The following is a 22,989-nucleotide window of genomic DNA, read 5'->3' as shown; positions in this document are numbered from 1 at the left end:
GCCCACTCCTCAAAGTAAAAATCCACAATGTTGAAATTTATCAAGTTTCAGCATATAAATACTTTGGTATCATGGTAGATGAGAACCTATCTTGGACCCCTCACATAGATTTTCTTGGTAAAAGGACACAGCAGCGCATTTATTTTCTCCGTAGGCTAAAATCGTTTTGGGCCAAATATATGTTTCTATTTTTTACCTCTGTAATTCAGAGCATTATGCTCTACTGTAGCACTGCCTGGTTGAGTAACCTCACAGTGAAAAATAAAAGTAAACTGTATAATCAGATTTAAGTTTGCTCTAAAATCATTGGACATCCCGTAACTCAGGCTTTTCAAGAGGCCCATAACAACAGCATGCTGAGGCTGGCCACAAATATTTCCCCCGACTGCATACATTTCCTGAACAATGAACATCAGCTCCTGCCTTCAAATAGGCGTATCAGAGTCCATCGATTCAACCGAAATAGGCTAAAACACTCCTTTGTACATCAGTCCATTCTATTACTGAACAAACCAAGATGACATTTCCTGAGCATTTATTATTCCATAGGTATCAGTCTTTGTATGACCTTGTTAAACTGCCTTACCTGTCATTTGTGGTTTTATGTGCTCTGTTGGCTGTGCCATGTCATGTGTCATGTGTCTGTACTTGTGTCTTTCCGGTTAACACCTGTACTTGCCTAATCTGTCATCTGTGCTGCTTGTGTATCGCTGTGCTGTCATGTCATGTGTCATTTGTACCCGTTTACCTGTATGTCCTAAATGTTTTGAGGGGCCTTCCCAGGGACGCAAAATTAATTTCAGGGCCCTACTGACATATAAAGTAGTATCGTATAGGAGCGGTGTGGGAAAGAGTTCAAATGTGCTCATCACATCTTGGCCCTGTTTAAATGTGAGATTTTTCTTTTCTTTTGATTTCTTCACTTTATTTTGAAAAACTTGTCCATTCAGTGTTTACCCCAAAGAACACCGTGCACACAAGTGTCTGTGTGTTTATACGAAGGGGCAGTATACGAGGGATCCCGGCCTGTGTATGCGCAAGGCCTAGATGTAAACTTTTTTTTAAACTTTTTTCCTATACGTAAATCAGGCGTGGCAGAACCATGTTTTGTCAGCCTCTTGACGGTATAGCTCGTTAAATATGCCCAATTGCAGTCAACATGTTCAAAGTTTCCTGTGAGAGTGCTCCTGTCCCCTGTCTCCGCTCCCAGATCACATCGAGCACCTCATCCGCTCACTTCGTTCAACCTGCTCTGGACTTCTGTATCTCGGGCGGGGGGAAAATGAGATTCCCGATGAGAAGCTATATTAACGTGATATTCCTCGCAGCGAGCTCAGCGGCGGCTGGGAAGTACGTACCCACGCAGAACCGTCTGACCTGGCCCGCTGCGCAGTCATACTGTAGGACAAACTTCATCAACCTTACCTCCTTCTCAAGCAGCCAGGACATGGATGAGATCCACAAGACGGTACAGGGAATCACTGACAGATATTTCTGGGTTGGACTGTATCGTGAAGAGACCAACGAGGCGAGCTGGCGCTAGTCTGGGGGCGGCAACGCCTCCAACCTGCCCTGAGCGAGCGGACATCCTTACAGCTCAGGGCAAAAGGCTGCCCTATGGCTGGGCTTACAGGAAGACAAATACCGTCTGTACGGCGGGACGGGTGCTGAGCCCCATTACTTCCTCTGCCTGAACTGGGTGGTGGTAGTGACGGAGCGAAGGACCTGGGAGGAAGCGCTGGCGTACTGCCGGGAGCAGCACAACGACCTTGCCAGCCTGGTCTCAGAGACAGACCAATTGCTGGCTAGCCATGACATCCATGAGGCCCAGTTCGGCAAGCGTGTGTGGGTGGGGTTGAGGCACTTCGGGGCCCGTTGGATGTGGTTGCAGGGGGTGCCCCTGGGAAACAACGCCTCCCTGAGGATGGGCCTGCAGGGGCAGCCCTGCTCCACCTGTGATAAGCAACAGTGCCATACTTGTGGATCCCTGAGCCCCAGCGGAGAGCTGCAGGGCCTCGACTGCAAGACCGAGCTGCACTTCCTGTGCTACTGAGGGGTGAGCTACACTTCCTGTGCTACTGAGGGATGCACTTCCTGTGCTATTGAGGGCAGTGTTGCTTTGCAGTGCCCAAGTCTGTTTTTTGTTTTCTTGCCTTGTATTCAAAATGCCAGAACCCTTTATTTTATATTCAAATTAAAATATGTACATTTCTGACACACGGGGTCAGATACTAGGCGTGCCACACATGCGCAACCATACAACCACATAACCACAACCACACACTTGATTTAGAAGAAAAACAAATGACATATTTAGTGCCAAGATTTTGCTTTGATTAGAGTTTGGTCCTTCCAAACTATAACATGCTATAAATATACTCATAAAATGAACTAGTAATTATAACAAGTTCTGAAAACATGTCAATAAAAATCGACCAAAACCTAAAACCATGTATCCCTCATTAAACATAAGAGCCAAAATATACACAGTATGAATGTATATTCACTTCTATGTTCACATGTATGTATACATGTATGTATGTACAATACACATGACATTTACATTTCTCCAGCATCAACAAAGTATTTATCTCTATACTGTAGCCTATATATGTATTAGAGCCCGACCGATACTGGATGTTAGGGGACGACGCAGATACAAATATTATTAAGTAAAAGATTGCTGATACCGATATATCGGCCGATATTCAAACTATAGCTATATCAGGCTTTATTCTATTCTCAACGTATCCTGGGATTGGAGCAGGTCCTTAGGATTGGCTGTTCACCCTCTAGCAATGCTTCAAGCCACAGCAGCATTGCCTTAAAACCATGAGCTCAAGGAACCAATGAACTTTATTATGGGGAGGAGCTAATAACCTTACATTTAGGGCATTTAGCAGACGCTTTTATCCAAAACGACTTACAACCGTGCATACATTCAGACACTGATAGCCAAGTCAACCATGCCAGGCGACAGGTCAGCTAGAAGGAGCCAGGGATCGAACAAGCAACCTTCCTGTAATAAGTCAACCCGCTCTACCTCCTGAGCAAAGCCAACCTTCACACAGAGCATGATGTAAAACGGTAGGTGTTGGGATGTAAAGTACAGGCACAGTATATAGGGTATGCATAGCGTATAGGGTATGTACAGTATATCCACACATAATACATGCCGTGCACAGTATCTAGGTATGCACGGTGTATAGGGTATGTACAGTACAACCATGCTGACGGAGTACCTTGCAGCGGCTGACAGCAGGTTCTTTGCGTTGGCGGCTGCAGGGTCGACGGACAAGGACTTGGCAGCCAGCAGTAGCTTGCTGGAGGCCACGGAGATGTTCTTCAAGTTGCCGATCACCTGGATCTGCTCGTCCTTCTTCTAAAAACACCACACATTAGGAAAAAGGCACCATTATAGTGGAGGATAATAGGTGGACAGGAGATAAAACGATTGCAGCAGATGGATGGATAAATAGATGATAGATATTATAATTATAGATGATTGGCACCGAACGAGAGAGCGTCAGAGAGAGCGTCAGCGAGCGAGCGAGAGAGAGCGCGAGAGCGCGAGAGCGAGAGAGAGAGAGAGAGAGAGATGAGATAAGACAGAAAGTGAGAGGGAGAGCGCCAGGCGGCAAGCCAAAGGGAGCATACCGGAGTGTGTCCGGCCATCTCGATGCCGGCGTCCAGAAAGTCGTCGAAGTCGTGGCTGAACTTGCCGGAGGCAGCGGCGAGCTGGCGGCTGGAGCTGCGGGAGGCGTGGACCACGTCGCCGGCCGACTGGTTGAGCTCGGCAGCCGTGTGAGTCAGCTCACTCTGGGCCTCCTGGAAGGACTTGGAGGAAAGAGGGACCTGGACGGCAGAGGGGGAGGGTCAGGCCATTTACATGAACGTTTTTCACGTGGTTTCTACTATAGTCTGAAAGGGTTTGATTGTCAGGTAAGCTTGCGCATATAAGGATCATTTCTGATAAATATATACGATAACAACTGTAAATGGAGAGAATATATATTGTTTAATTTAATTGATATTCATTTTAAAATTTTTGGAGCACAAGTACAAATTATACTCATGGATCCCAAAGTGAGTCTATTATTCGAAATATCACTCTAACCTAGGAACTTCTAGGAACAGGGGTACATCCTATAGCTAGTACAGTGGGTAGTACAGTCAGCCTAGCACGGTGCGAACGTGTGTTCCAACATGTTTCGTCAGTACCGACGGAGACTCACGTTGTCCACCAGCAGCTTCTTGCTGGCCTCCCCGATGCTGCGCAGGGCCAGGTCCACGTCCTTCTGGCCCGGAAGGCAGTTCACGCAGCTGTTGAGGGAGTGGGACACTGCCTTGGCCACCTGGAGACACAGGGGTTGGGTGGGGTGCAGGGTGAGCGTATGGCTTGATATACACCCACTATTGATACACATAGAACGCATTCATACAGATAGTAGAATAGTTAGAGAGCGCCGTCTTCAATCGTTTCAGAACGGATTTAAAAACATGGCTACCAGTTAGTGGAGAGGTTTGCAGAGAGGGTGTTGTAGGTTGCTGAATATCTGCTAATGTTGTTACAAGAAATAAATATATAATTTGTTTATAAACTGCAGAACGCACGATCACAACCCAACGGAACTACAAAGTCCATCAGCCCCCCTGGGCCAGCTCACCTGGGCCAGCCTCTGCTGACTCTCGGCGTCCCCGGGGCATTCCAGCGCCTGCTTGGCCTCGTGAATCAGCAGTGCGGAGCCCTCCATCACGTCGCCCGCCGACTCCAGCATGGCGACGGCGGCGGCGGGGTCAGTGGTCGCAGCGGCCACGCCCCTCGCCGCCTGGGCCAGGGTCTTCAGCGCCTGGGCCGTCTCACTGGCTGCTATGCCTGCACGTTTAAACACGGTCACATGATTCGCCTCACCATCAGTCATTTAGGACAGGGGTTCTCAACCTTTAGGGGCCGGGGACCCCTTAAAGGAGAGAACATTTTCCAAGGACCCCCTCATAATAGAAAGACAGACTAAGTGTATACTTACTACCATTTTTACTCTTAGGTGCCATTGGAACTATTTGCATTCTGAAACTTTTCAACCCGAGTACTTCAGACATGTTTCATAGTGGTATACAGAAACACACATCATTTTCAATCATGATAATACCACTTATATACTTTTAAACAGAGGGTTATTCATTATTTAAACTGCTTTTTGACTTTTCAAGTGAAAATGAACAGCTGCAAAACAGGCTCAGTCGTAATCAACACAGACGAATGAAAAGTCAAAACTTGGCTTTCAATGGCTTCAATTTAAAATAATAAATCTGGTATAAAAGCAATGAACATATCATAACAGCTATGATTAACTATATATATATATATATATATATATATATATATATATATATATATATATATATATATATATATATATATATATATATATATATATATACACACACACACACACACACACATATATACACACACACATATATATATATTCTGAGCTGTGAGTTATTCAATTCTCCTCCACTGTCAGAGTTAAAGCTTTCAGTTTATTAGCTGCCTCGCTCCATCCCAATCTCAACCTCTGCTGGAAGTATGAGTTCTTGCGCAATTGTTTGTGGCTTCTTACTTTTAGCAATCCGCTGAGCCACCACATAAGAGGCCATCAATGCTTTCTCTGAGGTTTTGGCCAGGTTCACAATTTGTTTCTGATTGGTGTATTCCTCGCTTTTTCGACAGAATGATTTTGGTGTGTCCTTATATTCCGGGTGCATTGTAATGAGATGTCGATTTAGCTTGGCCAGTTCCATGGCTTCATTTGCTAGCACCTTGAGACACATCATGCATTTCGGTCTCACGTCGCCGTTTTCAATAAACCCAAACTCTATATAACTGCCTTTATTATTTATTTAGGCTCAGCGTCAGTGGTCCGACTCAAATATTTATCCATGGTCGCAAGCTAGGTAGCTGCCTTGTAGACCCTAACTACTCTAAGCGGCAGTTCGTTGCACCCTGACTGAAGTGTGACTTAATGTGTCACATTCAAATCAGAGTTTCTATTGGCCCAAAGTTAATGTGGGTAGGAGTAATGGCCACTATGCTTTTCTTATTGGCACTTATGGAGCAAAGTATTTCGCGGACCCCCTTGGTATTGCCTGTGGGTCTGCTTGTCTCAGAACGGCCCCCGAACTATCTCCATGTCTAATAAAATAAAAAAAAAATGAGCACTAGCCTGCAGCATCTGTGTGTAACATTCTTATGATCAACGGCCATCTATGTAATCAAACACACAAAGTTAAGGATAATCAAATAAAAGTAGTAAAGGTTGCGCAGGGTATGGAAAAAAGGAGGCAGGAGCAGGCAGGCAATAACCCTACACATAGTGCGGTGATACAAGTGTGCGCATCTAAAACCTTTAATGAATATGAACGGCAATCAGCCGTTAGGATCAAGCAAGAATCCATTCACTGCAGCATTTTTATCAAGTTATGCATTTTTCATTGAGGTTGGATACACATTTTAACTTTATTAATACAGAAGCGTTAACTACACAATCCAACCGTCCCTGGAGTGAAATTTCAACATCTGAACATTGGCAGCGGAAGAGGCCTCATGCAAATCCTATTCGAGCATATCAGATGCTGTTGTTTTTGTTGACATGATAGGATAACATCTGTCAGACTGGATGATCCACTGCTTCCTCAACATTCTCGTGGCCGTTGGATGCTTTCATCTCAGCCTCCGTTTTAAATATTACATGAGACCTGCATTAATGGCTGAACAACATATGCAGTGACTACGGGCTGCCCTATATGCTTCAGCTCCTGCCGTATGACGACCAGGGACAGAATGCGCAAACAGCTCGGCCGTCTCTTTAATGATTCAGTAGTACCCTCCAGGGGGAGCAGAGATGGAGCTTTGGAAGTGGGCGTTCGGTACTGACCTGTGTAGTGTTCATTCCCCTGGGCAGCGCAGGTGAGCAGCTGGGCCATGGAGGATCCAACAGACTTGGACGTGCTGCCTAGGTCCTGGGCACACTTCTCCAGCTAGATGCAGAGAGGTAATGGTGCAGGGTTTAGTGTGACATCGTGTTGGTCAGGATGTCCACTCAAACACTAACCTCTGGGACTTGGGAACTTTGAATTAATATTGTATGATATAATTCTATGAATTCTACTTTATAGCTGTTAAATTCTATAAAAAAAATTAACAATCTTAAAATGGAGTTGGGTCATGAAAACAGAAAGAATGCAAGGAAATAATGTGAGAGAAAAAAGGAAGAAAGAATACAGAAATAAAGAAAGGAGGGAAGGAAGACCAAAAAAAGTGAAAGAGGGAAATAAGAAATAAAGAACAAAGAGGAAAGAAAGAAAGACTGAAAGAATGGAAACAAATGCATATGAATAAAGGTCACCGTACCGATTCCCCAGGCAGGGGCTTAAGCTGGCCAGCGATGGCGGCCAGCTTGGCGTCCTGCAGCTCACTCTTGAGGTTCTGGATGGTGGTCAGAGCCGAGTCTATCTCCATCGGCCCGCATGCCTCATGGGCCTGGAAACAGAGCAGAGGTGCACCTCTTGTTTACAGTCCCTGTGATGCTGCTCAAAATGCTGTGTCAAATAACCTAAACACTGCGGAAACATATGATGTCAGGAGGCGAAATAAGAAAGAATACATCAGGCGTGGAGGAGCAGTTTGTGCTGAAGAATGTTTCCGACACCTAAGAGGGGTGATGTGTGCTCTTGGTAAATGTATCTCCTTATTTATCAAATGTCAGTAGTGACTGTTAAACAGGTTTTCTCACATGTTCAAATGGAACACGTGTAGCGGCGTTTGATGGTGATACTCAATAAAGCATGAAGCATCCTTGCGTTCTCTGCATCGTCCGTCAACATATAGTAGGGTAACAGCGTCGACATCGGCTACCATGGCAACATAAGGCACCATGGCAACGAAGGGCACCAGAGAGAGTGCATGGTGCCCAGCGAGTCTCCGACGGGCCTGGTACCTTCTGCGCGGCGGTCCTCAGCTCGGCCAGGCACGTGGCCAGGTTCTTGGCACACTGGCCCAGCTGCATGGCCGCCGCCTGGTCCGTTACCGTGGGAACCGAGGACTTTGAGGATGTCACCATCTTGCTGCCCGGCTATAGAGAGTGGGGGGGGGGGGGGATGGGAAGGTATATACACAGTTGTGTGATACAGCGCAGTACACTTTGTTTTTACAGTTTTACAAAAAAAAAAAGAAGACAGCTCCTGGAAGCCTGGATTTTTGATAATGCAAACACACTCCAGCATACGCTATCTGAGGAAATAATGCACCTTCGGTCTGCCCCATGGTGCAGCAAGCAATGACTACAAAAACATTTGATATTTGCACTACCAAGTCTTCAATGATTTATGTGTCTCTAAAATCACAAACACATTCTACATTCCAAACACAAAGTATTAGCATCAGAGGTCATGTCCTGTGCTTAATAGAGCCTCCCCGCTATACCATTCGGTCTGTGACAAATTTGTTTCACTTGAACTATAACAGAAAAAAAAAATCCTGTTTACAAAGAGGACTTTTTTGATATCATATCTGTAGCGATCCTAAAAGAAAAAAAGATCAACATAATAAGCATGTCACCTTCAAAGTGCCTTCACACCACCCACACCTCTATGCTATTCATACTATTTTGGTGCTCAAAGAAAGAGGTGATAACCCAGGACCAAAACACTTCATTAATCCCATCTGTGGTAGCCGAACCCATCCTGAACCCATACACGCGGTGGGTTGATTCAGCACCTGGAGGAAGTTCTGGCTGGCGATGATAAGGGCCAGCTGAGCGCTGAGGTCGTCTGGCTGGGCCTGGCTACCTCGCACACCCTGCACCAGCTGAGGGATGTGGTCGGCGACCGCCTGGACACACCAGAGCACAGAGCTTAGGGTTACAGCTCACAGAACATAGACTACAGCTTACACAACACGGGCTACAATTTACGGAACACAGGGTACAGCTTACAGAACATTTTACAAAACACTACTATGGTGGTATGGGGATACTACTACTATGGTAATCCTAATACTACTACTATTGTAATCCTGTAGTACTACTATGGTAGTATGGTAATCCTGCAGTACTACTATGGTAGTATGGTAACCCTGTAGTACTCCTATGAAGCATGGTAACCATGTAGATGTACTATGTAGTATGTCAACCCTGTTGAACTCCTATGTAGCATGGTAACCCTGTAGCAGTAGTATGTAGCATGGTAACCCTGTAGTACTCATATGAAGCATGGTAACCCTGTTGAACTCCTATGTAGCATGGTAACCCTGTAGCAGTAGTATGTAGCATGGTAACCCTGTAGTACTCATATGAAGCATGGTAACCCTGTTGAACTCCTATGTAGCATGGTAACCCTGTAGCAGTAGTATGTAGCATGGTAACCTTGTAGCAGTACCATGTAGCATGGTAACCCTGTAGTACTCATATGAAGCATGGTAACCCTGTAGTACTCATATGAAGCATGGTAACCCTGTAGCAGTAGTATGTAGCACGGTAACCCTGTAGCAGTAGTATGTAGCACAGTAACCCTGTAGCAGTAGTATGTAGCATGGTAACCCTGTAGCAGTACCATGTAGCATGGTAACCCTGCAGCAGTACCATGTAGCATGGTAACCCTGTAGCAGTACCATGTAGCATGGTAACCCTGTAGCAGTACCATGTAGCATGGTAACCCTGTAGCAGTACCATGTAGCATGGTAACCCTGTAGCAGTACCATGTAGCATGGTAACCCTGTAGCAGTACCATGTAGCATGGTAACCCTGTAGTAGTAGTATGTAGCATGGTAACCCTGTAGCAGTACCATGTAGCAGTACTATGTAGCATGGTAACCCTGTAGCAGTACCATGTAGCATGGTAACCCTGTAGCAGTACCATGTAGCATGGTAACCCTGTAGCAGTACCATGTAGCATGGTAACCCTGTAGCAGTACCATGTAGCATGGTAACCCTGTAGCAGTACCATGTAGCACGGTAACCCTGTAGCAGTACCATGTAGCACGGTAACCCTGTAGCAGTACCATGTAGCATGGTAACCCTGTAGCAGTACCATGTAGCATGGTAACCCTGTAGCAGTACTATGTAGCATGGTAACCCTGTAGCAGTACCATGTAGCATGGTAACCCTGTAGCAGTACTATGTAGCATGGTAACCCTGTAGCAGTACTATGGAGTTCCTCTGCCCACCTTGCAGCTCTGCACCAGCTGCTGGTGGGCGGATGTGTTCTTGTTGGAGGCCGCGGCGTTCTGAGACGCTGCGATGGTCTGCGTAGCTGCTGCTGCGGCCTGCTTCGCTGCGTTCTGAACACACGCACACCGCAATAAAAACAAACATCAAGATAAACAGCATTATATACACCCATGCACACGGCATTAGATATATCTATAAACACACACAGAAATAAACAAAACACACACACACACACACACACACATACACACACACACACACACGTGTGCACATGTCATATCCATTGTCATATCCAAGATACAAATAAATTCTGTCCCTTTTTCATACTGAGCTAATAATGACTCCCTTGCTTCCCAATGAAGTAGGTGAACAGGGAACATCTACCATCTCCAGTAAATTGTACTAATACATGAATGGGTCAGGCCACTCGCGGCCCATAATTGGCAGCACACCGGTTCCAGTGAGACTTCCATGTGACAAAGGGAGAGTTGAATAACCAGCCGATGGGAAATAGCCAGTTTGGTGAGAAAGGCTGAAATAATGAGTCAAGAGGCGTCTCAGGTATGGCACAACGGAGTGGTGGTCTAAAGAGCCAGGCTTAAACACTGGGCACTCAGACAGAAAGGATTCTTTCTACGTTTCGGAGCTAAATCTCCCTACTGGAAGGTCAACGGCACAGGGTCACTCAACAGACTTTAGAGTTGTCAATTAAAGGTGTCGCACTTTAAGAGTGTCTCACTTCAGAGTCACTCTTAAGAAGAATTCTCAAGAAAAACATTACACACGTAAACATTGCAGCTCCCTGTCATATTTTCTGTAATTATTGTTGTATTTACTCTCATTTCAAATGTTCATTTCTACTCCGGTCCTGTAATTACGCTGTGGCACCCCCGGAATTTCCTCTATATACATGTTTAAAAAAAGTCTCAAAATGGCTGACCTCAAGGCGGTTGATGAGTTTCTTCTTGATGGCGTTCTGCGCCGCGGCGTTGGTAGCGACACGCAGGCCCTCGGCTGCCTCACGCAGACGCTGCTGCTGGTCCTCGTTCTCCGGGTACGCGGCGGCTCCCTAAAACACAAGACACACAGCGCTTTGAATGAGACATGGAGACACCCAGACCCAATAGCTTCTAGGCTAGCTACAATACAACGTGGACGGAACGGAGACAAAGCGGTTTCAATGACACAGAGAAACAGTCTAAATTAAGTTAAACTGTGACTAGATAACACAAATTCACTGAAACTGGTGTCTTTAAAAAACAGTCTCAGTAGAAGAAGTTCTGTTACACCACGGTCTAAATGGAGACACAGGTTTCAATACAATTCATAAGGTCTAAATGAAGACCAACTGTTTCAATACTGGTTTCATAAAGGCAAAATAGTTTCATGAAAAAACTGACACATTATTGAAGGCAAACAATACCTGCTAAGCAACGACCAAGTATTTGGTAGTCGACTTAAAATACAAAACTCTCAAATGTGTTATACAGCTTAATTCTCTATTCATCACTGCTATGTTTATGAAGCAAATAGTATGAAGCCACTTTAAATACATAATTTGAAGCTCTTATTCTCCACTTAGCGTTATGTTGCTTGGGCTGGCTGGTATTCAAGCCAATGAGTTTATCCCTCCCACTGTTGCCGTTTATTTGAGTGGCTGTAAAAAAGAACATCTAAGCAGCCATTAAATTAATTAGCTTACAGCTGGGCTTAGAAGTGTGTGTGTGTGTGTGTGTGTGTGTGTGTGTGTGTGTGTGTGTGTGTGTGCGCGTGCGTGTTCAAAGGAGAAACTGAGATACTCCATCTCCACTGCAACCATTTCAAATGTTGTTACCTAACTGCTGGCTGACTGTTAGCTGGGCAACATCAAACAGAAGTTTGACAATTTTTGGGATAGAACGGGAAATTATTTTCTCAAGCAAGAATAGATTCCAGTGTCTCTATGCTGTTCAGTCTCCATCCTGTTCTGTCAGTCTCTCCCCCACCAGCAAAGTAAGAACTTCTGCATTTGTATCACTAGGGTTTGATACATAATGAGACATATTACCTGCACAAAAACGCTTTTCACTGTGACCTGTAATTAATATTTCCTCGTTTTTGACTTTGTATTTACCGTCTTCATATGTAAAGTGTCTGACTATTATAAATATAATACACTAGGATTGGGGTAAACCCTTTGTTACAATCTCGTTATCTCCCAGCGTAAGGAACACAGCTCGTTAAGGAGGACAGCGTTCCCATCACCATGGAGGTGCGGAGGGAGCCCGGCGGCTACGTCACCTTGGCAGCCTCCACCATCCTGGCCGTGGCGTCGGCCAGCAGCTTGGCCGCCGCCAGCAGCTTCTTGGAGTTGTCCACGTCCACCTCCGCCTCGGCGTCCGAGCGCATGGCGTTCACCAGGTCAGAGGTCGCCTGGGCCAGCACGCGCGCCTGCCGCACCATCTCACCTGGAGGATGGAGGAGGAGGAAGAGATACATTATGGGGAAGAAAAGGAGCAGAGAGGGGAAGAGGAGGATTAAGACAAAGATAGAGGGAGAGGAGGGAGAGGAGGAATAAGACATAGATAGAGGGAGAGGAGGGAGAGGAGAAGAGGAGGAATAAGGCATAGATAGAGGGAGAGGAGGAAGAGGAGAAGAGGAGGAATAAGACATAGATAGAGGGATAGGAGAAGAGGAGGAATGAGACATAGATAGAGGGAGAGGAGGGAGAGGAGGCAGAGAGGGGAAGAGGAGGAGTAATACATAGATAGAGGGAAAGGAGGAAGAGGAGAAGAAGAGGAATAAGACATAGGTAGAGGTAGAGAAGGGAGAGGATGCAGAGAGGAGAAGAGGAGGAATGAGACAAAGAGGAGGGAGAGGAGGGAGAGGAGGCGGTGGTTGAGTGGAGGAATTGTAGGAATAGGGACGGGAGGTATCAACAGGGTATCAGTGGGCAGTAATTCCAATCTCCAACTCTGTTGGATTCCTGTCGTGAAAGAGAAAGATTCAAACCAATCTATGAGGCTTAACTTGGCCCTATCGATATCTTCTTTCCCCCCCGCGGACTCTGCCTCCTGTTCACACCAGCATTGCTGTTGGTTGGTTTTGTGAATAAATGGAAGACACAGCCTTGCTTAAAATGTACCACTTAACCCTTAACGGTTTCCTAAATGAATAAATCCTGTGATATGAATGATCAAATATATCTAGTTTTTATTTCACAGTGGTCAAAATAGGTGGACCTATCAGAAACCAACACCTTGTTCGAATGTGTGTATGCCTTTCTTTAGCTGCAGAGAGAGACAGTTAAGAGGCTTGGGTGTTTAGCATGAATCTAGATTATTTATGCTACTTTGGGACACTGCAAGTCCTCTTTCACTCAATACATCCTCTGGATTATCATAACATCCTGCTGTGTGAGGACATCCCAACAGCTCGAGGAACTCAAATAGTTTGGAGACGGTATAATAACCCTTACATAAACAGGGAAGATACATCTTAAAACCAAACGTCTTGCCAGATAGAACATCAGACACACTTGGAAATAGGTCACCAAGTTCGCCAAATTTTCTACCTTATTTTCAACTAATCACAGTTCCTCCCCAACCTTCAGGCTAGGTCGGACTATGCAATATTCCTTTTCAATGAACCAACCACACACCCGGAATCAGTGGTACCAATAATCCAGTGTAGTCAAGAGTGTCTGTGCATTGTGGGGGCTTCCACCTGGATGGTGCCCCGTGGTTTAAGAAACGCCGCTCCACATAACAGTCTTCTCCTCCAGGCTGTGCTCACCCGCGTCTCCCATGGAGCTGAAGATGTTCTCGGTGACGTTCATGATGGTGTCGGTGGCCTGGTCGTAGCGTCCGATGGGCTCCCCGCGGGACGTGTACTGCCGCACGTGCTGGAGAAGCTCTCCCAGGGCCTGGCTCACCACACTGGCCGCCGCACTCACCTGCACACAACGCAGGATGTATGACACGCATGGCTACCCTTTGGTTACTCTCATTACACGCTTTGTTTTAAAAAGGTACAGTATGAAACATTGACACAGAGCATCAAAGATGGGCGCCGCAGTCCAAATTCAGCATATGGGAGAGGGTCGTCTCTGCCCAGCCCCTCTTCCCCAGACTGGAAGCTCACTCGGGTTGTCAGGTTCGGGACACGGAATGGACACGGACGCAAGACGCCGTATTTTGAAGGAAGCGTAATTATTGTATTTTGACAATGACGAGGGACGACGGATCCGACACTGAAAATGAATCAGCTGATGTATAGGTTTGTAATTGATTCATTGTTTGCAAAGCATAAACTGGCTCATATGGCATCCGTCTTGCAAGCCTTCTGGGCTCTAGGCGGTCTTTAGAGGGTAGAATCTAGTAAATCTAAGTTGATCCAGTTGTTTAGCTCGCTTCAATGGCTGCAGCACACTTTGTTTGTGTGCCAATTGGTCTCATATCGGGCAACCGGAGTATGCAGAGAATAGTAAATCATAGCAGAAACAAAACATAAACAAACGTTCCGACCTTGAACTCAGATTTAAAAGGAGAACCTACTGGCTGTGGCATTATTTTCAGAGAAGCTTGTTTTAACAACGGCACATGTTTGTTTTAACTGATGAAATACTCTGATGACAATTCATTACATACATCTTCCAGAATTACTTCACCACCCTGGTCTATTGAATGGGCTATGAATTGACATTCTTCTGACATTCTGTCCACATAAAATAAGGGCAACATTGCTGGCATCCCGTCTTCACTTCCACTCTCACCGATCCCAATTCATATGGTGAAGTGGTATCTTTACACGCTTTGTCAATAAACTGACCGTGGGAGGGGTCTCTAAGGGGTGGGGTGGCTAAATGACAGAAGGGCATTGGGTCTGTAAGTGCGTAAGCATGCGGGCCGACCTGTTTGAGGAGCTCCCCGTCCTCGGTGGCGGAGAGGCAGGCCTGGACACAGCCCTCCACCGAGCGATCCACCAGCTTCCCAGCCTCGATCAGCTGCTCCTGGCACACCGGGGAGCTGATGGTGGGACTCACCACCTGGAAGAATGGTGTGGGATTATATGGGGGGAGGGGAGGGGACAGATAGGGAGGGATGAGATGTGGGGCGTAGAGGAGCGGAGAGGAGAGAGAAGAAAGGGGAGGAGAGGAAGGAAAAGAATAGAGGGGGGGAGGAGGAGGGGATAGGAGGGAGGAGAGAGGGGAGGAGAATGGGAGAGTGAGATGTCAACCAGGCAGTGTAGAAGTGTTAAAGAAAGACCGGGATGGTGGAGGTGGGAGGGAGGACACAGAAGACAGAGACAGAGACAGAGCGAGAGAGGAGAGTAATATATAAAAAGTAATGATTAGAAACAGAGACGGAAGCAGTCTAAGGTAGTAATCACATCAAGCATCTAGTCCATGCGGTTCATCTTTGAGAGTGCTGCAGTCGTAGGAACGATGTGTTGGGCAGAGAATGCACGCGTGAGAAAGAAGACAGAGGGAGAGGAAAACTGAGCTGTCAAACACTGAGGAAGAGGGGGAATACAAATCACTGCTAGTTTGCAGCTGCACTCTGGAGCACAGCCCTCATGTCCGCTGCTCGGAAATAATAAGCTCAGAAAACCCTGAAACCCAGCTTCAACATGGACACGGTCCACAGCAGGAAACAGACGTCAACTGGCGGGGACATTCATATGAGGAACAGTAACTCCAGAGAAAGAGAAAATAGGCTAAAATACAGAAAAGGCCATCAATAGAGAGATAATACAAATTACAGATTGTTGTAGTCCAAATATTATGACTGATCAGGAGAGCATATAAAGTTCAATCTGTTGCCAAAAGGGCATTTCAATCTGGCACGGTGGGATTTTAATTAGTACAATCTACAAGCCTAAGGATTATTCTGAACCTCTGCTTGCAGTTTACTTCAAACCTTTCCTAAAACAGATAACACAGCTTTCGCTGAAATGCACTGTGAAAGCCTTTGGGAACATAATCATGAAATTAGAAATACGTTTTTATGTATGCAAGTGTAAATTGTGTGCAGCAAAGAGATGTAGACATGGTGAAATTTGAACTATAGAAGGCGGAATTGGCGCTGGAATAATTGTTTATGTCTTTTATCACGTTCACTGAATAATGGTATATCTAGTGTCTTTGGTTACAAGCTTCTGTGTTATAACAGTATAATGCACGACTGTCATGCCCTGTGTGTGTGAAGCCCTGTTTTTGTGTGTGTGTGTGTGTGTGTGTGTGTGTGTGTGTGTGTGTGTGTGTGTGTAGCCCTGTGTGTGTGTGTGTGTAGCCCTGTGTGTGTGTGTGTGTGTGTGTGTGTGTGTGTGTGTGTGTGTGTGTGTGTGTGTGTGTGTGTGTGTGTGTGTGTGTGTGTGTGTGTGTGTACCTTGGCACAGGCCACAAGCTGGGAGGTAGACAGGGCGCACTGCGTCGCGGCGGCGATGACCCTGTTCTGCAGCACCGTGTCGTCGGCCACCTGGGCCACGTTCTTTGCCTTCAGGACCAACATGGCGGCCGCGTTGGCCACCGCCTTCGCCAGACTCATCAGAATGTCCTGGAGGACAGAGACAAAGAAGAAGAGAGAGGGAGACAGAGACAGGGAGGCAATTTGAAAAAATAAAAATAAATGGACACACACACAGACAGACACACACACACACACACACACACACGTAATTATAGACAACGTTGCATGATTAATTTATTGGTACACTTTATCTCAGTACAAACCTAATTGATTGCAGTAATTGCTTCATTTTACCAGGATATTAATTGTGGGCTAAATATAACACTGAAATAGTGATTGTTAATTTGCCAAATGTAATTGAGAATAATTAATCCCACATCAGGCAACAACCATTATCGGAATAAACAAGCCATATAAAAGAAGCTTATCATCAAAGACATCCGACACCACAGTTATGCACAGTGAGCTTCTCAAGGTTCTGAGAGATGTTCTTAATATGCTGATTATGTTAGAAAAGTTAGGATATTATCACTCAAAGAAATGTGCGTTCATCTGTGCTTGTGAGTAAGCTGGTTGGGTGAAGACGTGCCAGTGTGGTGTGTGAGGTTCTAGTCCAGAGAGTGTTGTGGTGTGTGAGGTTCTAGTCCAGTGAGTGTTGTGGTGTGTGAGTTTCTAGTCCAGTGAGTGTTGTGGTGTGTGAGTTTCTAGTCCAGAGAGTGTTGTGGTGTGTGAGTTTCTACTCCAGAGAGTGTTGTGGTGTGTGCGTTTCTAGTCCAGAGAGTGTTGTGGTGTGTGGGATTCGAGTCCAATCAGTGAGTGCGTTGGTGTATGAGTTTCTAGTCCAGTCAGAGTGTTGTGGTGTGTGAGGTTCTAGTCCAGTGAGAGAGTGTGGTGCTGTGTGAGGTTCCAGTCCAGAATGTGGTGCTGTGTGAGGTTCTAGTCCAGAGTGTGGTGTGTGCGAGGGCTCTGTACCTGGAACCTCTCATCTGTCTCGTTCTCCCCAATGTGTCGCAGGAGGTCCCCACTGGCCTGGCCGATGCTGCCTGCTGCGGTCAGCACAGTCTGTCTGGGCTGTAGACACACACACACACACACACACACACACACACACACAAACACACACACTTTACTGAGTTCCACAATTTAAATACAGCGTATAAGGGCCCAAATGTTTTCAGCTGTGACAGTTGACTGATATTAATAGACAAGTACCTATGTCAGGAGAGTACAGAAGTAGAGTATATTGTGTTGAGTACAGAACACAATGCTATACTGAAACCGCACACACTCATACACGCAGACCCCCACAAGGGATGGGTATTCAGTCAAGTGCACTCACTAATGCTTTATGCTGCATTGCATTCACCAAACTTCACACCACACACTCTAGTAAAACTAAATCTGTGTTGGAGTTCTTCAAGTGATCCTAAGTGTTCAGGCTCTATCCATTCGTGTGCTCATGGATGTAAAATTGCCTGACGAACAGATTGGATGTAAGAATTTTAAAAGGGGCTGCAACGCAAGATTCAATATCAACATTTTCAGTAGGCAGGGAAGTTATCGCTTTTCCAAAAGTAGGGCGTGGTACAGAAAACGGAGGACATACGACAACCAGCAGCCGCAGGATCATTACACCTTTCAGTTATTAATAATTCCAAAAAGTGTCTCTCTCTGCAGCCCCACAGAGTAGCAGTGGGTCTCCGGGGTCTTAGAGAGAGAGAGAGAGAGAGAGAGAGAGAGAGAGAGAGAGAGAGAGAGAGAGAGAGAGAGAGAGAGAGAGAGAGAGAGAGAGAGAGAGAGAGAGAGAGAGAGAGAGAGAGAGAGAGAGAGAGAGAGAGAGAGAGAGAGAGAGAGAGAGAGAGAGAGAGAGAGAGACATAATCTTAATATCCTTTCTCTTGGCCTGATCACCAGCTGTAAACCAATAAAGAAACCAATCTCTGCTGTGTGCCCGGACCTTGCTCGGCAATTCTTGTTACACCCAGCAGGTGTATGACAACAACCTCCTCTGAACCCGGTGAGCAGCAGCCCATAATAACAGGAGAAGGTACGGTCTGGAGATCCGAAGGGGCAGCATCTTAATTAGCATATAGCTTGTGAAAATGTAGGAAACTCGGGTCGCGCTACTCTCACAGAGCTGCTGGCATATGTAACGGACGTCGTGACTGTGCATACGATCATTAGAAGTCTAATAGCACCTTGCTCACAAAATAAGGAAAAAGTGGAGATTTCAAATGTCTCGTAGGAGAGAAAACAGAAACCGACAATCTCTGATGCTGATGCCATTTAAGAACCTTCAAACGCCCTCTGAGACGTATCAAGTGTTCAATTCTCTGCTCTATTAGCTTCAAATATGCACGAGAATCTAAAGTACTTTGTAATATTAACTTCTAGGTTTTGCTCCATAACAGACTCTGTGCAGGTGCAGGAATCACTTCCGAAGAGGGTAAAAGTTGCATATACATAGAAAATGAGTTGATGAAAAAAACAATTAATATAAACTTTTTAACAGATTTTTAGCCTCTGGAGTTCAACAATGTAGGTGACTACTGGATCAGGTGAATGACTAACTAGATGATTATGTGACTAATGACAATGTGACCACTTCACGAAGTGCCTAGGTAACCAAACGCCCAGGTGACCAGTTGAACATATCACCATGTGACTAGTTTACCAGTCGACCATTTGATCATATCACCATGGTACTAGTTATCAATACAACCATGTGACCAGATGACAATGTGACTAGTTAACAATACAATCAGGTGACTCGTTAACCAGGTGACCACCAGGTGATACGTTAACCAGGTGACCACCAGGTGACTCGTTAACAAGGTGACTCGTTAACCAGGTGACCACCAGGTGACCACCAGGAGACTCGTTAACCAGGCGACCACCAGCTGACTCGTTAACCAGGTGACTCGTTAACCAGGTGACCACCAGGTGACTCGTTAACCAGGTGACCACTGCCAGGTGATCCCCAGGTGACTCTTAAACCAAGTGACCAACGCCAGGTGACTCCTTAACCAGGTGACCACCGCCAGGTGATCCCCAGGTGACTCTTACACCAAGTGACCAACGCCAGGTGACTCCTTAACCAGGTGACCACCGCCAGGTGATCCCCAGGTGACTCTTAAACCAAGTGACCAACGCCAGGTGACTCCTTAACCAGGTGACCACCGCCAGGTGATCCCCAGGTGACTCCTAAACCAGCTGATCCCTACCTCGCCGGAGGCGGGCTCCACGGCCTTCAGCAGGTCGGATACGGCGCCGGCCAGCGTCCGGGCCGCGCCCATCAGGTGGTTGCCCCCGCTGGTGTCGTCCTCCATCAGGGCCGCCAGCAGCTTCACCCCCTTGGACATCTCCGTCAGGTTGGACGAGATGGTGGTGATGGCGCAGCCCACCGCCGTGTAGTCTGTGTCCGTGGGGTCGCCTGGCGGAGGAGAGAGGGGGAGGGATCGGAAGGGGTGGGAGAGGAAGGGGAGAGGATAGGGGAGAGGGAGGAAAGGGGAGGGAAGGTAAGAGTAGGCAGAGAGAGAGGGTGTGAGAGAGGTATAGAGAAGAGTCGGGGGGGATATAGGGGAGAGAGTGGTGACGGAAGAGAGAGGGGTTGTGGAAGAGATATAGTGGAGGGGAGGGAGAGTCGATGGGTGTCATGGAGAAAAATTAGGATATGAGAGGGAGTGAGAGAGAGGGGGGAAAGGGATAGAAAGAGAGGAAGGAGAGGAGATGGAGAGAGGGGGTATGAGATAGGGGGTTAGACAATGGAGAAAGACAGGAGACACAGAGACAGAGAGAAAGAGAGTTGAGGGAAAGGGGCAGGAGACAGAGAGACAATAACATGAATAACATGAAAAAAGTAATCACAAAATGTTGGTTATGTCTGTTTTCTAAATACAATATATACAGAAGGACAATTTATTGTTCATGCTTCAACAATAGCCATAAATGCTAGGTTGAATAACAGTACTCTTAACAAAAACCAGAACCAAGAAAAATAACCACATCATCTTATCCTCCAAATAATTGGCCTGTTACACATATGCGGTCTGAGTCGTAACACCTAACAATCTTTATATACAGCAATACACCACAACATACGCCCCTCCCTACGCCCTGCAGCTGAGCCTTGACCAAGTACCATATATTTAAGACCATTTAACCATTTAAGCCATTAAGCAGACCAATGTATCCTTAGCTTATAGAGAATCCAGGTGCTTCACATTCTTCTGAATGCCTTCATGAGATAAGTTAGGGCTGGGACCATCTACAGGTAGACCACCAGGTGACTCCCACCTGCTGTGAGGTTGACCACGGAGGCGGTTCCTGCTGTGATGGCGTCCACCTGGGAGTGGATCTCGTGTTTGGACTCGTCCACTTTGTTCTGGATCCAAACCTTGGACGCCTGCAAGTCACACACACAGACACACGGTCAATTGATTCTCAAATAATGTTACATTAAAATGAACAAAACAACCAAAATGCTTAAAGGACTGCAATATGTCTGAAGACAGGTTGAATTGGGGAAATACTGCTGATGGTTGGTTTGCAGCGTGAACTCCATTTTTAATAGAAACCTAAAACACATTTTTTTTTAGCTTTGTCTGCATGTGTTGTTGTATGTGTGCTTATGCACGTGTCCTTATCTGAACAGCTGTAAATGAACGTTTGGACGCAAGCATGTGTATCATATTATAGATTGGAACGTACCATGTCCTGTCCCAGTGGGGGGAGGTTGTCCACCTCACCCAGGTCTATCTGGGCCTGCTGCACCGCTTGCATACTGGTGTTGATGGTTCCCATCAGAGCCTGCTGGGCGGAACTCTGGATAAACACACACACACACACACACACACACACACACACACACACACACACACACACACACACACACACACACACACACACACACACACACACACACACACACACACACACACAAAGTTCCCTTGACACAGAACAGAGAGTAGTGGGAGGATGAAGTGGCATTACAAACATGCGGGCTGTAATGGGTTTGGAGGTGAGACCGACCAGCGGGGGCATGTGTCCCCGGTGCATCTGGCCCATGGTGACCTGCTGCTGGGCGGAGGGCATGGTGCCCATGCTGAGGGACTCGGCCCCGACGGAGCCCGAGCGGATCACCCCCGGCAGGGCCACCGAGCCGTGCTCCACCCGGCCCACCCGGTTGAACTGCTGCTGGAGAATGGTTGACCTGGACGGATAGAGGGAGGAGACGGCGCACCCCGTCAGCATCATGGGTCTTTACAAGGTAAGGGCTGATATCCATCGCCTTCTGACTAGGACGTGACACATGTCTTCATGAGTCTCTAGCCATGTTCTTCTGCATCATCATCACCATAAGCATTGGTATTTTCAAAACAAAAGCCTCTATCCGTTACCATGTAATTTCAGAATAAAGCCTATATCCATCAACATATCATCAACAAACAAACACAGGCAGCTGTGTTATTCCAATGTTAGTGAGCTTCCCCTTGTGCAGGGGAGTACAATGCATGTTACCCTTTCAGTTAATCTAATAAAAAATAACATGAAACTAGGTCCAGAAGGTTTCTTCTGCAGGAGACACAACATAGAGCCAACATGAGGAGATCTCCACGATCTCTGGTTTCCTTCGTGTTTTCGCTATTAAAGCCATCTGGTCTAGGCCCCATGCACCGGCAGATGAAACAAAAAACATAAAAATAATGCAATCAAATACAGCTCCTCCTCTAGGCGCCATCTTCGTGAGAAAGGTACAAGTTGAGGCCGGAGGGGTAGAAGCCCTGAGAGGCCAGATAAACGTTCGATTACACATCCCATCAGGACATGTTTAGATAGAGTGCTGCTCTCCTGGCAGAGGCGCCCAGACTGTGTTGAAGTATCGTGGCCAGGGAAAGTGTTCACTAGCCATGATGGAGACGTGAAGCCTTTCGAAAAGACATGGAAAGTATGGAGACAGGCTGTTGGCAGGGATGAAGTGTCAGGGAAGTGAGTTCTTTTCTGTAAACACAATAAAAGCTTTGCTGTGTGCACAATGAATGCCGTTTGAATAAAGAAATGAATTTCAAAGAACCAAAATAGAATACTCATCAACTGTTAGGTATTTACTATTTAGTCATTTACATATTTAACATTAACGGGTTAGTGTGCCCCCTCTTTCAGCATGTATTCGATCACTTTGAGGGGGGCGTGTTATGCCCATGGCAACTTCGTTACACTATTTAGTACCGGCGCTGTTTATGAGCGTGAGCGATGTGGTTTATGAAATATGCCCCATGGCATCAAACGATAAGTGTCCAAGAAGTTAAACCC

General features: G+C 46.3%; 1 protein-coding gene across 1 annotated transcript in view; it reads right to left on the bottom strand.

The window, feature by feature from the left end:
* Positions 1-22,989, bottom strand: part of tln2a (talin 2a) — a 120,892-nt gene that overhangs the window by 51,149 nt on the left and 46,754 nt on the right. Inside the window, exons 14-32 of the mRNA XM_079736318.1 lie at positions 21,709-21,889; positions 21,388-21,501; positions 20,974-21,082; positions 19,902-20,110; positions 17,651-17,749; positions 16,598-16,765; positions 15,121-15,255; positions 14,004-14,163; positions 12,510-12,676; positions 11,170-11,298; positions 10,226-10,339; positions 8,780-8,893; positions 8,001-8,135; positions 7,415-7,543; positions 6,888-7,041; positions 4,668-4,876; positions 4,236-4,355; positions 3,658-3,855; positions 3,243-3,382 (exon numbers count right to left, since the gene is read on the bottom strand). Coding sequence (XP_079592444.1) covers positions 3,243-3,382; positions 3,658-3,855; positions 4,236-4,355; positions 4,668-4,876; positions 6,888-7,041; positions 7,415-7,543; positions 8,001-8,135; positions 8,780-8,893; positions 10,226-10,339; positions 11,170-11,298; positions 12,510-12,676; positions 14,004-14,163; positions 15,121-15,255; positions 16,598-16,765; positions 17,651-17,749; positions 19,902-20,110; positions 20,974-21,082; positions 21,388-21,501; positions 21,709-21,889 — 2,784 coding nt within the window. The remainder of the gene's footprint in view (positions 1-3,242; positions 3,383-3,657; positions 3,856-4,235; positions 4,356-4,667; positions 4,877-6,887; positions 7,042-7,414; positions 7,544-8,000; positions 8,136-8,779; positions 8,894-10,225; positions 10,340-11,169; positions 11,299-12,509; positions 12,677-14,003; positions 14,164-15,120; positions 15,256-16,597; positions 16,766-17,650; positions 17,750-19,901; positions 20,111-20,973; positions 21,083-21,387; positions 21,502-21,708; positions 21,890-22,989) is intronic.

The sequence above is a fragment of the Pollachius pollachius genome (assembly GCF_949987615.1).
Source record: "Pollachius pollachius genome assembly, chromosome: 5".
NCBI lineage: Eukaryota > Metazoa > Chordata > Actinopteri > Gadiformes > Gadidae > Pollachius > Pollachius pollachius.
The sequence above is the reverse complement of the archived record's forward strand: the minus strand, read 5'-3'. Positions and strand labels throughout refer to the sequence as shown.